This window comes from Nannobrachium achirus (assembly GCF_963921795.1).
Source record: "Nannobrachium achirus genome assembly, chromosome: 12".
In the NCBI taxonomy this organism is placed as follows: domain Eukaryota; kingdom Metazoa; phylum Chordata; class Actinopteri; order Myctophiformes; family Myctophidae; genus Nannobrachium; species Nannobrachium achirus.
In genome coordinates this window covers 28,189,910-28,213,011 of record NC_137832.1, presented here as the reverse complement: position 1 = coordinate 28,213,011, position 23,102 = coordinate 28,189,910, and the positions used below count along the sequence as shown (strand labels likewise).

The 23,102-nt window shown below is 40.1% G+C and overlaps 2 protein-coding genes across 2 annotated transcripts; one reads left to right on the top strand and one right to left on the bottom strand.

Moving 5' to 3' along the window:
• Nucleotides 1–8,089: 8,089 nt before the first annotated feature.
• Nucleotides 8,090–15,229, bottom strand: kctd9a (potassium channel tetramerization domain containing 9a). Its single transcript, XM_080738254.1, has 12 exons — nucleotides 15,055–15,229; nucleotides 13,992–14,113; nucleotides 13,688–13,734; nucleotides 13,491–13,587; nucleotides 13,289–13,347; nucleotides 12,572–12,700; nucleotides 12,128–12,195; nucleotides 11,935–12,030; nucleotides 11,695–11,844; nucleotides 11,000–11,105; nucleotides 10,778–10,911; nucleotides 8,090–10,214 (listed from the first exon to the last, which is right to left on the bottom strand). The coding sequence occupies exons 1-12, from the start codon at nucleotides 15,100–15,102 to the stop codon at nucleotides 10,098–10,100; spliced, it is 1,173 nt and encodes a 390-aa protein (XP_080594380.1). The 5' UTR covers nucleotides 15,103–15,229; the 3' UTR covers nucleotides 8,090–10,097.
• A 1,017-nt stretch (nucleotides 15,230–16,246) lies between these two features.
• On the top strand, nucleotides 16,247–18,374 carry ankrd39 (ankyrin repeat domain 39). The gene is made up of 4 exons (XM_080738335.1): nucleotides 16,247–16,387; nucleotides 17,346–17,449; nucleotides 17,536–17,739; nucleotides 17,990–18,374. Exons 1-4 carry the CDS (start codon nucleotides 16,291–16,293, stop codon nucleotides 18,134–18,136), a joined length of 552 nt encoding a protein of 183 aa, XP_080594461.1. The 5' UTR covers nucleotides 16,247–16,290; the 3' UTR covers nucleotides 18,137–18,374.
• The last annotated feature ends 4,728 nt before the right edge of the window (nucleotides 18,375–23,102 follow it).

The following is a 23,102-nucleotide window of genomic DNA, read 5'->3' as shown; positions in this document are numbered from 1 at the left end:
AAGTAGATAACCAAATGATGGTGCAAAGGTTGGACGTGTGTGAGTATTGTAGGACTATAGAAGACCCAAGCAGTCTTCCAACTACAATCTATTGTGAATTTCCATGTGTAAATGGCAACACAAACAATCCAAATCTTCTTATCTGAAGATGCTGTACAGTATATCTGCAATGTTACTTCCTTATCATGTGTATTGTTCTGAATTATGGAGTATAGACTGAATACCAGACATTATAATGTGCTTTTTACTTATCTGACCACATGGATGTTATTGACAAGTAGAAGTGGAGAGTGGAAATGTACCTTATGGGAGCTGTAGAATTCACTGTTCTGTGTTAACAGTATTGATTAAAACTAACATAATAAATTAAAGGGATTGTTAACCAAAATGTGTTAATGATTACACTAGCTTATTACATAACTGATGGAGAGCACATCAAATAGCTGCTTAAAAGTTGCCCCAGGCGGTTTCTTTGGATACTGTATTTTAAAATGATTTACTTGCATCATGTTAATGCAGTTTTCACTGCTGCAAAACATTTAAACTATTGAGAAATACGTGATCTATTTCAGAAAAATTTCAACATTGAATGAGTTTGAGAACTACCAACATATTCTCACCTTCAAAAGCAGATGGGGGTGAGAATGGGCTGGAACTACATACATATAATGCTGTCCACCAAGGTCTATGTCCAATTATATTGCTGTACTATAGAGGGAAGGTTTTTGAAATAAAATGTGTCACACAACAACTATAAATCCAGTGCTATAAAATAAAATATAAGAGGCAGAAAGGACTATGTCAATGTAGCGTTCCTCCACTGTATATATCCATAAGTTGATATATGTATGCACTGTAATAGATCTGACACAGTTATACTTCATGTTGTGATTGGCAATAAACAGCACTGTAGCACTGCTGGTATCTCTGCTATAAAACGTGTAGTTGGAAAGTAAACTTATCTTTGTAATATTGAATTAAACCATGTACCAGTGTATGTAACCGTTCAGTGTCTGTTGTAAAACACATCTTTATTGATACGCAATCCAGCTCTTTGAAGGTCCTTACTTTGAGTGTCCTTCCCAGTTTCCCACAGGAAAGCAGTATACTTATTCATAAGGGTACATGAGAAACATGCCAAGATGAATTATGCTATGGCTACACCGATATGTCAAACTTCCTGTCCTCTTTCCTGTCTGAGCATATTTCAAAATGGAAGTAGCCATAAGTCCTCTGTAGCCAAGCAATCTGGTTTGTGACAGTTGACAAAAAAACGTGATTTTAGCTCAGAGAATTGGACATAGTGTACATTTAACACGATTACAGTGTGAGAGATGTCCTCTCAGATGTTTGTCGCAAATACATCCAGAGCAGAATCACTATAATTGCCACATGCTGTAATAAGCATATTGGAATTTGGAGGTATGTGAACATCGCCCATCAAAAGCAAAATGATTCATTAATTGCAGGCTTTCATCTCTCAACTATGGGATCTCACCTTCGCTTTCTCTCTGCATAGTCATTCCCCTGAGCCTGAGGCGAAAGCTTTTGATATGTTTAAACATGAGCTTTTCTAGTCTGCCTGAACAATTGCTTGACTGACTCTATGGTCTCTGGTGTAGCCTACAGTGGGGCAAATATCAAAGTGATATGTGGGTGAGATCCAAGCGGGGAAATATTAACATTAATTTGAGCGTCTAATATTTCAAAAGTATCAACCACTTACACCCTATACTTCATTGACCGGAGAATGCTGAATGTTTGCCCCTGAACAGGGGTGCTAGTGTTCTTACAGGAGATGTAAGTGATTTGTTGTTTTGTTTTGTTTTGTTAAAATAAGTCTTAAATAGCACTATATTACGAAATACATTGTCAGGACGCGATACCAATTCTGTCCAATCAGGAGAGAGAAGTCATACAGGACACAGGATAAAATACTGAGAACATTTAAACTGGAACACTATAATAATTTACACTGATAAAGCTGTGGGGTTCCTATTGGAATCTTAAAATGTAGACTATAGTAATGATGATTACTAACAGAATACATACGTGTGTGTGTGTGTGTGTGTGTGTGTGTGTGTGTGTGTGTGTGTGTGTGTGTGTGTGTGTGTGTGTGTGTGTGTGTGTGTGTGTGTTTGTGTGTGTGTGAGACATTGGAGACTAGTGAGGCATGCGGAGGAAAATTAATATTTCATGTATATGACATCTTTACATTATTTGCATTGTGATCCAGCCTGCTAATAAGGGTGATATACCAGCAAAATTATAGTTATTCTATTTCACTGTCCATTAAGCTTGATGATAACCCCATGAATGAATGTGTTCTTGTCTCTCACGCAATTCCACATAGCTTGTCTGTGCATTTAGCTTCAACAAAAGATTAATAATCTGGCTACACACTGCACATCCTGTCCATGTTTAGCCCTCAAAGTATATCTCATATGACTATGACTATCGGCGACATAGAACCTTCTATAACTGGAACGATTCAGAACCCATAAAGGTCTGATGTGTTCTTTGTTTTAATAAAAACTCAACGCTTTATAAGCTTATGTAGATCGACTCTTTTTTCACGGCACAGTTCACTGACTTCACTCAGTTCTTTTAGTCAAAAGGGGTCAATCAATGCTGCAATACTGATTTATTTTTATCTTGGTCATTTGGGATTTGGCTCAGGATCACAGGGATATGGGAGTTATGTTGTAGGGTGGAGAATAGCTTTGATGAAGTTATTCTTTGTGGTATATAGACTATGCATACATTTATGCTATATGCATTTATGCATATGACAGTATCAAAGAGCACATGATCTCTCAATATAAATACTAATAACAATTGTCATTGAGATCTGCATGAAAGGAACAAAATTACACATTAACATCCCCTGGTAGGCTAAATGACCCCGAGTCCCAATGGCCCTTATGGATCTTTGCTACTTCATGCAAGTGAACTAATCTTTTCAGTCTTGGCAGATGAAAAGGTCACAGGGAGTTGCTATGCTGCTTCCAGAATTCCAATTTAGAAATGCAAACATCTATATTGCATCAGAACTTGCAAGTAACTCACCTTGGGGTCAAACACGTTTATCGTCTCAATCAATATTGGCTGGCTCCCTCACCTCTCGCCCTAATTGACTGTGGAATCAGCCACATCCCTGATATGATTACTTTTTTTTCTTCCTGAGAGTATTTTGTGTAATCAACTGATCTACTTTGACTTCATGTGGATAGGACTTTTGCTTGGTTGCTTCATTGGCCATCCTGGATAATGCAAAATGAAAGAAAGAAGTATCTGTTCCTCTGCTTTTAAAATAAATGTATTTAATCCTGTAATGTAGAAGCACATACACCCATTTTTCTCGTCTTGACATGACACAAGCAGACTCGACAGCAGGGAGTAACAGTTCCTGATTGGTGTCAAGACAGTTTTCCCCCAGGATTGTATTAGGCACAGCATGTTTGTGCTTTCATTTATGCTTCCCTTGTAGCAAGGGAAGCATCATCATCAAGGCTCCAACATCTCGACCATACATGACTAATTAAACACACTGCATTAAATATGTAATATATTGACGTAATAGATATAGATAGACTACAGACAGACAGATACTGTAGATAGATAGATAGATAGATAGATAGATGGATGGATGGATGGATGGATGGATGGATGGATGGATGGATGGATGGATGGATGGATGGATAGATAGATAGATAGATAGATAGATAGATAGATAGATAGATAGATAGATAGATAGAAACCAAGTTAAAGACGTGCCTGGTGACTAACCTAGTATGTTGGGCTCTATAGCTTGTGTCACACAATTTATAATTAACTATTGGGTACTTTACCAGTATTTTCACACCTCAGTTCACAAAAATAGATGTTAGGGGGAAGGCTGATCGATCAGTATGGATTGAAAGAGGGTAGGGAATTAGATCAATTAACAGTTGTTATTGGTGTGCTTGGCATAAAGATCTTTCGTGTCAGGCTCTCTGATTAAAAATCCCTGAAAATCTGTTTTAGATTCACTCCCACAGGTTCAAGCACACCCGTCTGCAAACACATGTAATATTAATGTGGGAGGACTTAGACTCAATTGCTGGCCTGAGTCATCCCAGCAGGAGGTGTTGCTGTGGTCAGGGGTGTCGCACCAAATTCTGGGCCCTGGGTACAAGGATTCACTGCAGGCCTCCCCGTGAATGTTCTTCATAGGGGGAGGGGGTTTAACCCATTTAGACTGGGAACGCATTATTTTGCGATTTAACTACTGAAAAACAGCAGATATATACGAGCTCACAAAATGCGAGAACATTTTTGCAAGTCTTTGAATATTTCAAATCCTTCTAAGGTCTTTTGAAAAACCTATGTTTCTATGTCAGTGGTGCTCAAACGTTTTCATGTGAAGGACCCCCAAAATGATATGTATCAAAATATTTAGTTCCAGGGACCCCCCAGAAGCAAAATTTGAGTTACAAATGTTCGCTTAAAAAATACATATATTCAAAGATTTGCACACATTTTCACAACTTTTCAAAAATAGCAGATCTACAAGCTTGCAGTGCGGCACTCTGTGCCGCACTGTGAGCTTGTATTACTGCTATTTTTCAATAGCTAAAGTAAAAAATAATTAAGGCCCCCCTCCACCCTAGTAACTCAGTCCCACCTTTCCCCCCCTTGTGACGCCCCTGGGTGTTGCTGTGGTTCCTAACTGCAGCATTGGGCTTTATTTCCTCCCTGATGTTCACTTTAGTTCACCTGCTTCAAGAACATCTTGTGGAGACCAATTAGTTCTGGTTCTTAAATGATTTAGTACAGGGGTAGGCAACCTTAGGCACGGGTGCCAACATTGGCACAGGGGAGGGTGATCACCGGCACACTGGCAGAAGTGTGAGAGAGAAATCTTTTTTTTTTAAACTTGGTCAGTTAAATGAAGTTAGCTAATTTGTAGCAAATTACATCTTGCACAAAATTCTACATTCATTAAAACTCTGACCTCTGACTGGGGAGGGAGTTGGTCGAGATGGGTGGATTATTACTCCTAGTCTAAGGATCGTTATAACAATGTCCTGCCAGTCAAAATATGTAAAAAATATTTGTCATTATTATTTTTTAAATGTGGTCAATTAAATGAAGTTAGCTAAGTTATAGCAAATTTCATCTTGCACAAAATTCTACATTCATTAAAACTATGAACTCTGACTGGGGAGGGAGTCGGGGAGATAGGTGGATCTAATTGTCGTTATATCAATGTCCTGCCAATTAAAATATGTCAAAATATTTGTCATTAAAATTTATGTTGACATGGCACACTGACACTCTAGAAAATAAAAACATGGCACTTCATTTCAAAAAGATTGCTGACCCCTGATTTAGTAGTTACCAAAATGACCCATGCCTGGGCCACAGGTGTTTTCTGGGGACAGTGTTAATTGCTTTGTCATTATTTGATTTCAAATACAGTCTTATTAAATATTTACAAACTCAAATACTGGACGAGAATCACTGACTAAACTCTCTAGCGTGAAATATGCTATACAATGTATGTTAAATACATTAACTGTTAAATGTATGTTGCCAATTGTTTATTTGCACAACAGGTTACATTGATGTTGTGTACTGCTCTTACAGATTTGTCTAATTGCTATAATTGCGATTAATATGAATATATAATGATAATAGTCTTATCTTTTATGAAAATGTAGTTGCCCCATTTCCTATGCTTAAATGTATCCACCTTAATGACCAAAGTTGCTTTGATGTTCCTGCTTTTTTAAATGTAAATATGTTCTCTGCTGTATAAATATTTTTGATTATGATTTAGTTACTTTCAAAAGCATGTACAGTATGTTGTCAAGGAATTGCTGCTTCAACAAAATTGAGCGTGGGTGAAAAATATTCTTCATTAACCTGTGATACTGTAGCTTATGTGTTATGTTTATTCCTTATCAACTTCTGGCAATACTTCTTTCATATGATACTATGAATGTCCTCAATGGCAATGTTTGCGATTTCATCAACAAGATGTCTGTGGAAGTGATTATCAGTGTTGTGTGTTTGCTGAGTAGCAGAGCAAAGTGGCAGACAGTTTGAAATATTATGAAAATCACAGTCCATTTAAGATGTGTGAGGGTTTTTTTCTTCTTTTTTTAAAGTCTGACCTATTCACTAATCAGCAGGATATTGCACATTGTGCTTTCACAGTCTAATGGTCATGGTGAATGCCATTTTCAATGTTTGTTTAAATCCCATACATGTACATGTTCCTTATCCAATGAATTGTCAGCAGGTCTTTTGTTAACCAGAAGAGACTGTGTTGTATATTTGAAGTAATCCAGGCAAACAACGAGAGTTGTCATTAGCCTATCTGGTGCACTGATGCACTGTAATTGCAGAAATGCTTGGTTTATCTTTGCATGATGCATGCCTGTCCCCAACACAATAAATGAATTACATTAAATGAATATAAATTATAGTAGGCCTATTGACAAGACCAGATCCAAATCCTGGTTAGACTCTAAACAGATTATTTACAGCCTGACTTGTGTATAGGTTTTATGTGTGATGTCACTATGTAGGAAATTATATTTTATGAATCATAAAATGTCAAAGAAAATATCTCAAGGAGTGAAGTTCACGCTATTTGCTGGTGCCCTCTGCTGGCTAAATATTGCTCCCTAGCATTGGCTGGAGAAAATATAGGCCCTACTATATTTTTTTAGCAGTCCCCGGTCCAAATCCCCCAAAACTCTATTAAAAAATGACATGGCTGATTTTGAGATTGTTGAACAATCAGAGCAGACACATTGTAAACTGGGAAAGTGGTCTCCTTGGAGCGCAGATCTCCGCCAGGATGGGTTACCTACACAGGGTTGTGTCATGAGGTGCGACTGTCAGGATGCGAGGAAGTGGCAGGAGGAAATAGAGTTTGTCAACACTGCAACATTTCATGATTGTGACTCCCGCATAAGTGACAGCACTTTTGGAGGTGCGCTCTATAGTAGGCTATAACCCAATTTGGGATTGTTAGATGTTGTGATATATGATATTTTTTGTAAGACATAGGCCACTCACACAGATTTTGGAAGCCGATTAGCGGCAAATGGTATGGAAAATCTAAATCAGTTCGACACTCGACGCAGAAACATTTAATTTCATCAATATCAATCCTTATCAAATTAGGTTCACATCATCTGAGGAGATGATGTGAACCTAATTTGATAAGGATTGATATTGATGAAATTAAATGTTTCTGCAACAAACAGTGACATTTGGTGCATTTGTGGGACCATCTATGGTCTAAGTGAAATCACATTTGGCTCTGCATTGTGCAAAGTCCCCTCAAACTGTGATTCTTTGAAATAAAATGTGACCTTCTTCCAACACAGTATCTCTGTGCTATTCAATAGAATGGAATTGCTTATTTGGTCGATCACAGGACTTCCTCTTACCTTTCCAGGCACAAGTAGGACAGCTTCTCTCTTTGATTAGCCGTTATCTGTAGTTCTACATGAATGGAGCTGCACAATATTTTCTGAAGCTTTTATAGGTAGTTAACATTTAACCTTTCACTGGCGGGGGTCACAAAGTGGAATTTCATATCTTTAAAAGAACATCTACTGCCACCCTGTCAGGCCTTTTAAAAGATTACACTTTGTGATATTTGCTCTTATACTGGCTGGGGAATACAAATGACACAAACGAGGCAAGCTGAGCATGGCTATAAAATGAATCATAGGTCCACTTACTTGCTTCTCATTTCGAATAATTACATAGCCATACATCTGCAGTCAAGACAAACACAACGACAACTGAGATACTGTACATGCAGCTGATGTTGCAAAACACATGACAACCAGCCATTTATCATCTTTATACGTTTATTTATAACAGTCATTTATGGAAAATATATTTCCATGGTCAAGTGCAATAATTATAGACAGGTGGGACTCTGCTCCACCGTCTTTCAAAACGAATCAGTATTATGTATCAAAATAAATAACCATAACTCTTATACTGATCTTCACTCAAGATGAAAATACATGATTGCCTTCATTGATCATTCTCACAGGCAGGGTACCTATACTATAGAGCTGGGTTAAACAGCACATTGCACATTCGATAAAGCTTAAGCTACTACACCTACAGTAACTTCACCAAAGAGGGTATAGCTCTTCAAACATGCAGGCGGACATTAAGAGTCCGGTAAAAACACAGAAGATTGTTTCTTGACAGACATAGTGCAGGACATGGTAACATTTGACTACTCTATGAACTTTGGGATGTTTTGGAAGCATTGGATTTGACTTTACATTTAGATCAGTGGTTCTCAACCCCCCAGGGGGGTCCCCAAATTATTTGGGGGGGTCCACAGATGATTAGCTTGCGTGAAACATTGTTTTCTCACTCAACAGTAAACAAACCAACATAAGGTTTGAGTGTATAGAGGGTATAATTTATGCACATTGGACTTTTTAATACCTCAGATTAAAAGGCAGAAATTGTGAAAATAGCAGATCTGCATGCTCACAACGCCTCGCAACACAAGGCGTTGTGACCATGTAGATCGGCTATTTTCTCAATAGAATTGTGTTGTACATGATTATTTTGGGGGATCTCCAGTTAAAATATGATTATTTTGGGGGTCGCGGCCTGAAAGGTTTGAGAAGCACTGATTTAGATTACAAGCACCATACATGTTTTAGGTTGAAAGATACAACGCAAAGGTTTTACATTTACAACATTGTGCAAAGCAGAAGAATGTTTACATAATAAGCAGCTGTTGGGCACCTTTACAGTTGGCCTGTGTCCGACTCCAGACAACCACACTTCTCCTGATTAGGTGATACAACAGTGACGAAAGGACATCAGAACATCATATACTGTACATTAACAATGACTTTCATTGAAGCACAAAAATAGGGAGATTGTTCTCTCATATTTGGCGATTAGGAATAATGAATAACATACACGATAAGCAACGCCACAGTGGAACACATGCGACTACAGCACATTCACTCACAATGTAAATAAAACAAACAGAGGTAGATCGACAGAGCACAAAACAAAAGACAGCTTTTGGTGCAAAAGCCAATTTCTACTTCTTCAAGTCAATGTCTTGACTTTCTTAAGATATCATTCGGAGATTTTATGCTTCATTTCAGACAAAGAAACGGGAAAGACGGGAGTGAGAGTTGGAATGACATCCAGTAAAGAGCATCAGGTCGCAGGTTTAACCCGGGCCAGCTGCACGAAGGGCTATAGCCTTACTTATGTGTTATGCGCACTTACTCAGTGGGATGCTGGAGCACTCCAAAAAGAAAAAATCTTTTTTAAAATATGACATGGTCATCCAATGAAGTATAAATTAGCTTTAAGCAATACTCAAAAGTAGGACAGGACAGGAACACTCACAGCTGTAAATTACTTATTGCATACTGAAGTTGGGTTGAAAACAACATAGTCCTGGCATAGTTTTGTGTTGCAGTAACAGCACATTTAGTCAAGTTGGACAGTGCTACTGTATGGCTTTGGCTTGCATCAGCTCCTTTTATCATGTTGTATATCCAGCAAAGTAAACTATATACTTTGAGAATGTACCGTTACACAGTCATAACTCAGCTCCATCGCCTCCACCACTGCAGTAGACGAGGTGCTCTCTCTTTTCTCCTTTCTTTTTTTTTTTTACATCCTGTACACAGTCTGATAAGGTTCAACTTCCAGAACTGTGTCAAGTTATACAAATAAAAATGATGTAAATCATAAACCTTGAAATTTCAACGCATTGAATTCATACACAAGAAGAACTGTTTTTCTTTTGTTTTTGAGACAAAATAAGGAGATGGTTTAACATCTAGATTCTCTAAAAGTATTCTGCCACAAAACAGAAATGAATAACCCTGGATAAACTCTAGTGCAAGGCATTTAAAGCTAACATAATGTTCAGTGGAATGCCGGTGATGTGCATATACCGTGGCTACCTGCATTTCAAACAGGTACAAGTTTCATAACAGGCGCGGGACAGGCTGACCAAGGGCAATAGAGACAAAGAAATAACAGCCTAAGTGGAATTTGCAGACCTTAAGTTGCTGCTTGAGTTATCTGACGCTCTGAGACATGTGCAGTGGAGTTAGCATCTCCTCAAAAATGGCTCCTTTCACATTAGACCCTCTCAGGTTAGCTTCTTGTAAATCACAACCGGACAGGTCACAGTTCTAAAAGAAGGAAATTCATGATTAACAATAAGCCAGGACTCCTATGTACTTAATGAAGATGTGCATAGGCAATGATAATGTATGCATGTTACACTGTAACATATGCATACATTATCATTGTCTATGCATGCACTGCAAAAGTTAATACGGAAAAAAGAAGAGGAAAGAAAACATGTGTCATGCATCCCATTCACAAGGTGATTTTTACTTTTTTTTTTAAGATATGTTTTTTTGTGGGGCTTTTTGCCTTTATTGATAGGACAGTAGACTGACAGGAAACGGGGAGAGACACGTGGAGTGACGCGCAGCGACACCAGGTCGGGCTCGGGAATGGAACCAGCGACCCGCTGCAGGCTATACACAGAGCCTATGTGGTATGCGCCTGGACCAGTAGGCCAGCAGGTGCCCCAGGTGATTTTTACTTTTATTGCACAAAGGTATCTACAAACTGATGGAATCACCATCTACTTTTTCACCTGAAAATAAAGACTGTCACAAAGAGTGTAATGCACACAGTAGAGGCACTGCAGCCAGTGATGGGCAGCCCTTTCTCCTTTACTTACTTCAAGATCAGTCCCTGCTAAAGTGGCACCTCGCAGGTTACAGTTCTTCAGTTTTGCATTTTTGAGAGTGGCCACACGCAGATTTATGCCAGTCATCTGGCTTCCTTCCATGTCAACTCCTTTGAGATTAGCACCTAAATACAATAATATTTTAGTTCAAGACAAGGTTATAGCCCATTCCTCTTAAATTATTATTATGTATGAAGAGATATGATGGATTACCCTCCAAGTTGGCCTTCAGTCCAGATGGATCTTCAAAATTGCATCCTTTCAGAGAAGCCCCTTCTGCATTGGAACAGAGCATCTTCACCCCTTGTAGGTTGGCACCCTTCAATAGATACACCAGACAACATGAGTATTTGAAGTACATTTCGGTAGTAAAATATTATAACAGATTCATGCCCGCTCCCAGTCAAAAGTACATTTGACCCAAAGATCACATATTCATATTCTTGTCCACTGCCTAGGAGATGCATTAATATGCTGTTTGCAAAATGTGGACCTTTGGTAATCAAATATACAATACCTGGAGAATGTGTATATATACATTTACATTTATTATATTTTCAAATTCGATTTGAAACTAATCCCTTGTGCTTTTTAAGGTTGCTGCCAATCTAGAACCTACCCTGAATAAAGATGTGCATGAGAGCACACTTTATCTCACACTTTATCTCACATATTTTATTGAACTGGGCCTACAACATCTCCAGAAAGCAAAACAATATAAAAAACATTTCTGGTGTCAATTTAACTGAACAAAAGTTCTCAGAGATGAAGATGAGACTTGTGAAAAAATACAGTAAAGAAAAGATGCTAATCAGAGGGAAGGCAAACGAATGACTGCACTGGCCAAACACAGGAAGTAGACATTATTAATGGTTGTGATTGTGAACAATGGATTTGCATAGGCTTACATCCAGGTTGGCTCCAGAGAGGTCAGCCCGCTCCAGATTTGCGCAGCATAAGTTGGCATGTGTCAGGTTGCAGCGGCTGAGGTTAGCCATCTTAAAGTTGATGTAACGTAGGTCAAGCCGAGAGAGGTCAGCCCCACTGAAATTGAGACCCTAAAGGGGAAATACAGGTAAAACATTAACTTGCTGTGATTTGATCATTGAATACAATGTAATCATGTACTGTATTCAATTAGGTCGTACCTGACAGCGGAGCTCTGATTTGGTGGGCGTAGCAAGCAGAAAGCGAACAAATTCTTTCCGAGAGATTGGAGAGTGGTCCTCTGGTGGCTGGGAGTTCTGTTTACAAGCAGAAACAGCATGTAAGTATACTCTCAAATTAAGAGTACATTTATCAAGTATGCATATATGCTACTTTCCACAGGCTTCTGATCACCTTTATTGCTACTTCCAACTGCTCAGCAAGCTGCTCAATTCCAAAAAAGCGGGCCTCCTCTAGGACTCCTTAAAGACAATTTGGATAATACAATCAATTTTATTTGGAAATTTCATTAGAGGATACATCCCTTGAGATGCATCATCTCGTCTTCCAGGATGTCCTCCGGCACAACACACATAACAATGACATGAAACAATCACATAACAATCTACAATACATGGACAAAACATATAAGGGCTCTCACACCATCCCAGACCATTCTACATCTGTTACACGTCATCTACAAATAATAATAAATAAAAGGTAAACAAACTGTCCATTTGAGTTCAATTAACACTTATTACAGTGTAGGACAATTCCAGTGAACCCAGATGATTTCTATGAATCTATTCAGAAGGACCATACTAAACATTTACCACCTTGAAAAACTGTAAGACTTACCCCGTATATTGATGCCTTCATTGATTATAAGCTGCCCATGCCTCAGGTAATTAAGAATAGGCTCAAAGTATTCAGGGCTGCGGTCGATCAGATATGCTCCGTGTTCATCCTGTCTGTTCCCCCACACATCTAAAGCAAAACACAGAGGTTCACAGCATCCATTCTGACAGATGGCTGCCATTACAATAACGAGGCGTGGTCTAATTAAGCGACCTTCGTTTGCCAACGGGTCTGAGCTGAACCGGAGGTAGGGAGCGCTCCGCTGGTACATGACCCCATCAGTACATAACTCGGACGGTGCCGAGTCGGCTTAAGCGGACTTTGCGACGCAGCGACTCGCTCGCTTTAGCTCGCTCGGCGGTGTCTCACGTGGGTCAAGACCGCTTGAGACGGCGCGCCTCCGTCGTCTCCACCGAAAACAAGCGCTCCCTTAGTCCCTTACATCTCACACCCACCCGCGCCCTCACCATTGTGCTCAGAGTCAGACCAGTTGGGAAACCTGCACACGCGTCTAATAACGGTGTGGCTTCCCTGTGGATCTCTGACCCCATATGGCCAGTCTATGGCATCAGTCATCGACATATCTATGACTCCAAATTTGGACACAGTTTCAGCCCGATCTAACCGCCATTGACTTCCATTATAAAATTAAAGTTAAATTAAATATTTCAAAAAATATTTCACAGACCCATCTCCAGACAAATACTATTAACTTACCCTTCTCTCGAAACATGTGTGCAAGCATACTCTCTGGCTCCTTACTGACCAAAGTGCTCCTGTGTGCAAGAGAAAATGTTTCCAAATTGATGCCAATTAAACTGTCACTTTGTTGATTTGAGCTTTTGCAATCTATTTACAAAACATGTACAGTATGTGCATTGTGCACACTGCACCGCACAATATTATATTCTGCACCTACCGGGTAGTGGTGAAGAGACGGCCACCAATATTGAGGGTTAACCAATCAGTATGCGCTCCGGGCTGCTCAGATGGAATTTTGTCTTCATACTGAGGATCTGAAAGGAATACAAGGAGGCAGTGAGGAAGGAAGTAAAAATAATAAAACAAGAGATTTCCAAGGAGGCTGGAAAAAGACACATTGGTGAATATACTCACCAATAAATGGATCATCTCCCTCTGAGACATACAGAACATCATCGTCCCTATAACAGTACAAGTATGAAGCAACTTGATTATCACACATTTAGGCAGAACACATTTTGGTGTATAAGTTATAGGCCTACTAAACTGTTCCCTGTGGGGAAATTCATCATATACATTTAATAGTGGTCAGCCACTGCGCAGCACCCGGGGACAAGCTCCAATTTAGGCCAGTGCCATCATGGGATTATGTCCTAATAGGTACATACTTTATGTGAACCTTCCCAAGTACATGAAGAAGACATGACAGCAATATTACCTGATCAGTGCAATGTCGTCTATGAGACCACCTTTCCCATTGTATAAATTGGTGGCTCTGATTCCCAACTTATTGCTTGCTACAGATAAGAGGTCGGCCAAGGTTCCATAAACCGCTACAACCTAGAGATGAAAAGGGAAGGAGGCGTTGTGATTATTTTCTTCTTCTAATTATCTGAATCTGACAAGCTTGAGATATTGATTGATTGATTGAATTGAATACTTTATTAGAGGTTTGCATAGGAAAAGCACAGCACAGGACAGTACAGTTCAGATAAGGTCTACAAATAGGATTTCAAGTTTAAACCCAAGCTAAGAAGGCACAATGGCTTGTTTACATTAGGGTGATTTTTAACTCAATTCATAGAGAAAGGGCATACTATTTCATTTTAAATCGTATGATTTCTCAGTCTCACAAAGCAGGGAGCAAAATCTGTGATGTTTAACATAACAGCCACTACATGCGTTTTTCTTAAGAGAAGCACATTTACATCTTAACTTTTAACTATAACCTGGTTAGACTGTAATAAAACACGTAACATTGTAATAAACAGTGTAGTAACAACAATGTAGTAAAGCAGTGGTTTTCAACCAGTGGGTTCCAGGTGGTCCCCAGCTTCCAGGTGGTCCCCAGCTAAATGATGGAGAGTTGGTAACCAAAAGGACCCTTGTAGAGATTTAACTCTTGATTTAAATTCAATAGATAAATTATTGTTATTAAACACCTGCATTACTTAATTTACAGGAAGTCTTCACAATTAGAGAATGCAGACGAATTGTTATTTTGATCAACGTTTGTCTGCTATTCTATGGCAGTAGTTACCACATTAACAGTGGAGAAACAAATCTTATCCAATGACAACAAATTTGGGGTCTGAGAGCCTAAATCTCATCAAATGGTGGTCAGTGGTTCAAATGCCAGATAAATACGGACCTTGATATGAAAAGGGTTGAAAACCACTGTAATAAAGTATAAACAATGATACACCTTGACGACAACAAGGCCAGTCATTCTGCGGCCCAGGCTCGTTGAGTAGACTAGGAAGGAAGCTAGCTGTACGCACCTTGCCATTTTTAGATGTCCCGTTAACAAATAAGTTGACTCTTCTCATTATTTTTGCACGCTTTGGCTTGAGGGTAGCTTTTACAGGTGCAAAGAAAATGTAATGTTTGGTTTCTAACTCTGGCTGCCTTTTGCTACTAACTGGTTACAAGACAACACGAGACACACAGCAGAGCAGAGGCAGAGCACAGCGTCAAGTCAAGTGAACCACCACCAACGTAATTGTATAAACTATAAAGGCGAGGCTTCCGGTTTCAAAATACAACCATAGTTGACAAATAAATGTTAATCAACTAGGAATGAGAAACGAGTAACGACTTTATTGGACTGGGCATGATGTATATCAAGAAGTGCCAGCTTCATACTTCTACACGACACGTACACAACTTTGTATCCCTTTACTTAGACCATTTAGTGTCTGGATCATAGGTCTTGAATGATGGACTATTTTGTCCCCTTATAGGTAGGTCTAATAATAGTATTTTAAAGATACAGTTTATTTCTATATTGAATCTAGAGGTACTATCTATGAATCCCTGGTGGATTTGTTGGTTAGTTTAATCGTATAATCGCCCTGTATAACTGGTTTGGTATGTTGTACACATGGTTGTACAACAGACAGCAGACAAGATTAGTGGACTTTTATTTTGAAGGCAAAATCGACACACTTCCGGTTATTTCATACAGTTTTGTATGAAATATTTGCGGAACTAAAATCCTGACTGCAGCGCATAGAGACCACGGAGGGGATGCTCGATTAATGCCACGGGCTGGGGCGTGCGTATGTCGTCTCGAATTATCAATTAGCCTCGCGTAGCCAGGCTTACTCATCTCCGAAGAGAAAATTAATTATCAATTACTAAATAATATCTGGGGATAGGTTGAAAAGTGGTGGACGGTCGTCCTGAAGAACTCCTTTTAACGCAATGGACCAGAGACAATTCCGGATAAAGAAATCATTAAGCGCGGTAGGCCAACTAAAGTAGTAGTATTTCAATGTTTATTTCACAAGAGTAGGTAACAAATGGGCGCATTTCTTCGGATACGCCAGTTGGTGGTGCCAGTGCACCAAATATTTACCATCCACCATTCAAGAAGAAGCAACCCGGAAGCTGGGCTTGTTTACTTCGTTTACTCATGCGTTTACGACATAGTTACTTTACCCACTTTACTTCTCTATGGTTGCTCACTTTGTGTCAGAGCGAACGAATTGTTTTCTGCTTAATTCTTTCTCTCGATGGCGTCTGATTCGGAACAATGTTCTTGTTGCACCCATGCAGTTGCGTCGCACCACAGTGTCTACCAGACTCTGAATGAAATGGACTTCGAAAGAGGTTAACAAGCATGACTACTGAGTGACAGTCACTGTAACACCATAGATTGACTGATATTACATGTTTCAGCCATATAACACTAAATGCAATTTCGTGGAGGGCTTGTTCTTTTGGAATGCAGAAGAACGGTCCACTTTTACAAAACGTTCACTTTGTGTGCCCCATCAGTGGTGGAAAATGTACTCACATTATTTGGTGGTGTAAAAGTATCAATAATACTGCAATATAGGAATATCTGCAAAGTAACTAGTAAGGGTATGGTGACACCAAAGTATGGTTGCCAGCAGATAAGCGGATTCTGCCAATGCATTTCAATGGGAATGGAGCGGATTTCTTGAGAAATCTGCAAATGCCTCAAAATTGTACTTATGTACGTCGGGTATGGGAATGTCATGTAGTTGTCAGGTCATCCTCTACCTCAATTTCAGGATGGGGAGGCTACTACAGCAAATGTAGTAGTCTACAATACATCAGGGGTCTTCAACGTTTTCAGGCCAAGGACCCCTTAGTCGAGAAAGGGATGAAACAGGGACCCCCACAACCTTTTAATAGATTCCATATAGTTCATCGTTTGACAGCACAATCATTGTGTATTTTGGATTCACGTCAATTTGTGTTTTCAAATATTTAACCCTCTTAACCGTTGATATGTAATAAACTTGACCTTTCACTCTGTACTTAGTCTGCTCTACACCAAACCTCTTTGCTGAAAATAGCCGATATACAAGCTCACAATGTGAACTTGTAGATCTGCTATTTTTGGCTAAAGTTCCCAGAATATGGATGCTATGGTTCAAGTGGTTCATAAAAAAAAGGAGAAAACATTTCACACAAAGATTTGGAGGACCCCCTGTTGTAACTCTGAAGACCCCCTAGGGGTCCCGGACCACGTGTTGAAGACCCCTGGTCTACATTTCTGTCTCTATTTGTTGTAATTTAAAAGTTGTCATATCTACAGGTATCTGGACTGCAGCAATGGATGGCGACCTGGAAAGAGTCAGGAACTTTGTCCAGAAGGGCACAGACCCTAACTTGAGAGACTCGTCCAAATACACTGCCCTGGTGAGTGGTGACAGAAATATGTTTGATTGTTCGCAGTGTTACTTGATGTACATTTCTCTGATATTTCCTTGCATGTTTCACTTTAGCACTATGCGAGTCGCAGTGGCCAGCTTACTGTATGCAAGTTCCTTCTCGAGAGTGGAGCTTGTGCCTCGCCTCAGACGCCAGGTGGTGCAACACCGCTCCATCGAGCTGCATACTGTGGTCATGTGGAAGTGGTTAGACTCCTGTTAGACCATAGAGCAGATCCTCGGCTATGTGATGATGATGGAGCATCCGCTTTACACAAGGTAGGCCACAACGCTACTGAAATAGAAATAAGGCTGCTACACACTTTAGCTCTGTTTCGGCAGCTTGCTGCATTCATTTATATTAATTAAACGCTGCGTCAGCGGTCCGGGCCCTGACCTGCAATCTCAGTACTGTTAACTCCATTCTCAAGCTACAATACTATACCAAAAAAATTAAGAGAGAGAAGTTCTTTGTTTTTAACTTCTACCTTCTAATTCTATGTGTGTTGTTTTCTTAATGGGTGAGCAGGCTGCAGAACGTGGTCAAGAGGAGGCATGCAAGCTGCTCCTCCAGCACTGTCCCTCACTCCGCATTCAGGTGAACAAGAAGGACCAGCTTCCTTACCAGCTAGTCAAAGAGGGTCATCTGCAGGACCTGCTAAAACCATCAGAGTGACACATCTGTGCTGAACTTAGACGCCACCAAGGTGTACCCTACCAGTGAGCACTAAACTTCATGAACTTTGATGAATTCCAAACTGAAGGTTGTGGTCCTGTATTCATCACATCAGAGTGTCATCAGTTTTTTCTTATTTTTTTCCTCCATAATATAATACTGCACCAGCAATGAACATACAAACCATAAGCCAACAGAGATAATCCTGAAAACATTACCATCATGTCCACATTACTGATATCTTTTAATCAGTTCAGTTTAGAAATGCATCTATGGTAGCACAATGAGCGATTGTGAATACTTTCATGAGGGAGGGGGTGTTTGGACTGTACTTTTTCAAGTTAACAAGCGTGTTGTCTGGACACTGGTGGTTAGCTACCCGTTGAGTAGAATGTCTGAAGGCACAGACAACTTTCTTGTGTTGTTTTGCTTGATTAACTCAGCCTTTACCACATCGTTTTGGAGCAGTTCACATGAACCTAATTTCCATTGTGTAATGGCAGAATCAGAAATACGGTAGAAGTCGGGCTCTGTTGCTGTGTGTACAAACTCTATTTTGCTTAACCTTACAAGGTGTGTGACCCAGATGCATACAATTTGCGGATCACGTTACCGCTGTGCATTGCCTCAAAAAACGCTATGGCCGCTGGCCAATGACACGACGACAACATTATGCCGTATTTAGAAGCTCTGATCTGATGGTCGCCACTCGCCATTGGCGTGTTACTTGTTTGTACATTGAGACTACAGTATACACATATAGGATGCCAGGTCAACAATTACCTGCTGTCTCATGCTATCCAAATTACATTTTAGCCTTTGCATAAGCCTGCAATGTCGTAGAGGCTAGGATCGGTGAGTCTTCAGATTACGGCGTAAGATTGGGATTGAGTGCAGTTCTAATTGCAATGGGGAGTTCATTCCACAGTTTTGGAGCCAGAAGAGTCTGGGACGTGTGGAGCATTATCCTGGATGTTTTAGCGAAGGTTCTGACAGCTTCTCTGTGTTAGCTGTTCTGAGTGAGCGGGAGAGGTTGTAGGTTTGGAACAGGCTTTGAAGATATGGGGTGCCATACCTTTGGTTGCTTTGTAGGCCAACATCAGTGATTTGTACCCTCTGGAAGCCTAAAGGCCAAGGGCCTCCCAGACTCATGTCATTTGTTCTTCAGTTCAGATAGTTTCATTGTGCAGTGCACGTGGTTTGCTCTGCACTTTTCCTTTTGTCTGAACTGGCATGAATGGTTATCAAGGATTGTTCAGTTTTCACTCTGGGGCAGTTGAGAGCAGGTTGCGTGTACCCACAATATCACCACCTTGAATGCACCCGAATGTCAACCAATGCACTATCCATGTCAAACAGTAGGAGGAGCTGTTGTATCAACAACGGCTTTTTATAGTCACCACCTCTGTCTTCAGTGTTCACAGAGAGCTATGGTAATAGATTATGTTGATGTTCAGAAGCTCCTTGGATTGACCTCATTCAGTCCTCCCATCACACTGTTGGAACACTAAAGTGAGTGGTTGTTAAAATGAGGCAAAGGTTTAACATAACTGTCTTGATTGTAATGCATCATTCATGGTAAGGCAAGACCTGAGTGCAAAACAAAATGAGCCTACATGCAGCACTGGAGTGGCACTCAGGAACATTGTCACTGTTAAGTAATACAGCATAAAGTAAACACAAAACCTAGTTATCTCAATGTTGTGGAAAATGTTTATTTTCTGTTTTAATATGCTTAAGAACACTTTGTTTAAATGGAACACTTTTAAGTACAATTTATACTTACAACCTTTCCACTCAACAAACATGGCATTTCAACTGAACATTTTGACTTTTTTCATTTGAAAATATGTAATTTCTGTCCAAAGACTTCGAGCCTAAACATTGGTGGAGCCAGGGGACATTCTCACATTTCTCAGCCTGTATTATTTTTATTGAACAGTAGAGGCTGACATATTCAAAATGACTAACCATTTTACTGAACATAAAAGCTAAAGTGACAACTTTACAAATGGCCAGTGAGAGAAGTGCCATCTGTTAGTACCTACTGTTTTAGGCAAAACACAGTGTGTGTGTGTGTGTGTGTGTGTGTGTGTGTGTGTGTGTGTGTGTGTACATACTGTACATGCATTTAAAAGATGCCAACATCAATGGGGGGAAAAGTGGTTTATGTAAGTATTTTTTTACTAGGAGATTGAATGAGTATCAAACATTATCATATACAGTTTGCATGCATACTTACAGAGAAATATATTTTCTGTCATCCCTATCAAGCCGTGGTGCACTGCTTCTGTGTCTCTGCAGAGTCACTGTAAATACGGAGTCGCGTCAGAAACCACACACTGAAGTCTGAGGAACTTTCATTGGGTCGACTGGTGGGTGGTGTTTCCATTGCAGCCTTCTAACCACATCCAGTGCCGTGACTGGAGGGGTGCCAGGCCACATCTGGAGCTCATTGGAGCTGACGCCACACTGCACAAGGAGATGGGGTGGGGGGTGGATGTCAGCTTAGAAAACCAGGCCAAGAGAGCTGTTTACCCTCAGTGACAAGTATCCCCGCAGCAACAGGGGACTGTCAGTTGAGTCACCCAACTTGAATGCCTCACGTCGCTGATTTTAATTTGCCCTGCCTTTTCCTCATTGATTGATGTGAGGATGCTGTCATGGTGATATCGCTATTCATTTCTATGGTGGCATTATAACAAGCTATGTGTTATTTGAATTAGTTAATCCTTTTCAAATGGCACACAGACTGTTATACCCAGCCATGGCAGGCATTGATTGTTCTACTGCCAGATTCCATGAAGGATAATCAAAGTTGATGTCTTGGATTTGCCAGCAGTCAGCAAGCTAATGAAAACCCTATGTGTCATAGGGGAAAAGTGGAGGAATGTTAAAAGGCCTCATTCTTTTTTGATATATTTTCATGGGCTGGTTTGAATTTGAGAGCTGCATGCCCCTTTATGTGGAAAACACTCAAAAACTGGCCGGTGTTAGGGGCGAAAATTTGCAGTTTTCTTTAAAAGAAAAGAGGAAAAAAGGACCACCTTTCAAGTTTCAACTCTTGTTTTTTTGTTTAAACACCCCATGTTACTGATGCAGTCTATTGTTAATGCATATGCTCGACTCGAGTGAGCGATCTGGAGGATGTTTCATGCAAAATTTCTCTGAAGATCGCATGTGATCTCATGTCTGGTTTTCAAACGCTTGCAAGAAATGTGAGGACTTAGGGAGGACTCCACAAGATGAGGAATTTGGATTATAGCTCTGTTTAGTGAGATTTATTTGGAAAGCAATGAAACTTCCTGGCTGTAGAACCCACTTCCTCCATAATGAGCCCATGTTAAACCAGGACTGGATGTTATTCCCCTCCAAAATAGAAGTGCCACTCTGGTGTGGAGGATTTGATGTTGATGTTAGAATGCGTTTCCTCTGCAGTAGGGTTTTAAAATTGTCTTTCCCGTACAAATACATGTCAAATGCGAACTATGTTTAAATGTAAAGATTCTAATCAATCAGTCACAGAAAAGTGACTGGTAGCCTTAACCTCTTCATTTTATCTCAGTATATTTCATATTTCTAATAAATAATTCACAATTACACTCAATCTGTGTGATGTTAGAATACATCTATTAGCTATTTGTTCATTTTATTTTGATATATGTTTAAATCAATTTATGTTGATGATAAAATCAACTTTATTAGGAAAAAACAGAGCTGGCCTGACTCTTTGCTCCATCCACATCCACCTGTACTAGAGACTAGGACCATTCCCTGGTCTCAGCTGTATTTGAGTCCGCCTGAAGCACCCCCCCCCCCCCCCCCCCACGCTTTTAAGCTATCCTGAAGTAATCAGGTAAATGGTGGGCAGATGGGTAAATGGTAAAAAAAAATGGGCACGCTAAAGAGTGGTGCTCCAGACACACTGGCACAAACCTGTATGATCTCATCTGCAGTGCACAGAGGGGCTGGCAGGAAGGGTGGTAGTGGTGGGGGTTGGGAAGTTTGGGACTGCCATAATCAAATCTACGGGAGCTGCTCCTCAGAGATCCTACATAATCCAATTTAAGTCCACTCCCACTTCAAAGCAGCATGTTGTCTGATGATTGAAGTGATGTTGGAGATCTTACGCTCCCACTTTCCAGGTCAGCGGGTGAAGGGAGGCATGGGTGCACGGGGCTGCTGCTTGTCTCTCCCAGGCAATCAGCACCATGACTGGCAAAGATGTCAGGCAGGCTTACCTCTTCATCATACCGAGAACAAGCAGTACCTTGTGATAGATATTCTTCACATTTTTGGAAACAGTTTTTCCTGTATCCTTTCTCTTATAGTTTGATCAAACAGGAAACTGACCAATCCTGCCACCTGATAATAAAATATTTTCTCTTGAATAGGAAGGACTTAAATGGATAATTATTTTGTGTTTCTGTAGCTAGTCCCTAGCCTAACATAGCTTGGATTGGACCAAACCTCCCTCCCTCTTTTAAAATAAATGGTGAGCTACCCCATGTCCCCTCCAAAAATCAATATTTCAGCATCTGTACGCATATTATGCCATCCTATTTTTTTGTCTAACACAAAGTGAAATGTAGAAAAACTTGATACACCTATTTAGGCATACCGTATATGGAGAACCGGTTGTCCAGAGCGACAGATCCGACTGCTATGCCCATATATGGTAATGAGCATATAAAGGGGCCGACATACTTCAAACTCTAGGAGAGTGCGGTTCCCGCTGTCGAGTAGTTAAGATCAGAGACGGTTAGGATTTGCGGTTGTCCAGAACCGCCGATCCAACCGATATGCCCATATAAGGGTATTCCAATATATGGCTGGCCATATACTGATGACAACAGGGATATCCATATATGGCCATAAAATTGACAAGTACTGGAAGATACAAAGATCTCCATTATATGGGCATAAATGCGACAGACATACAGGTAAATTTCAAAACATATTCAGT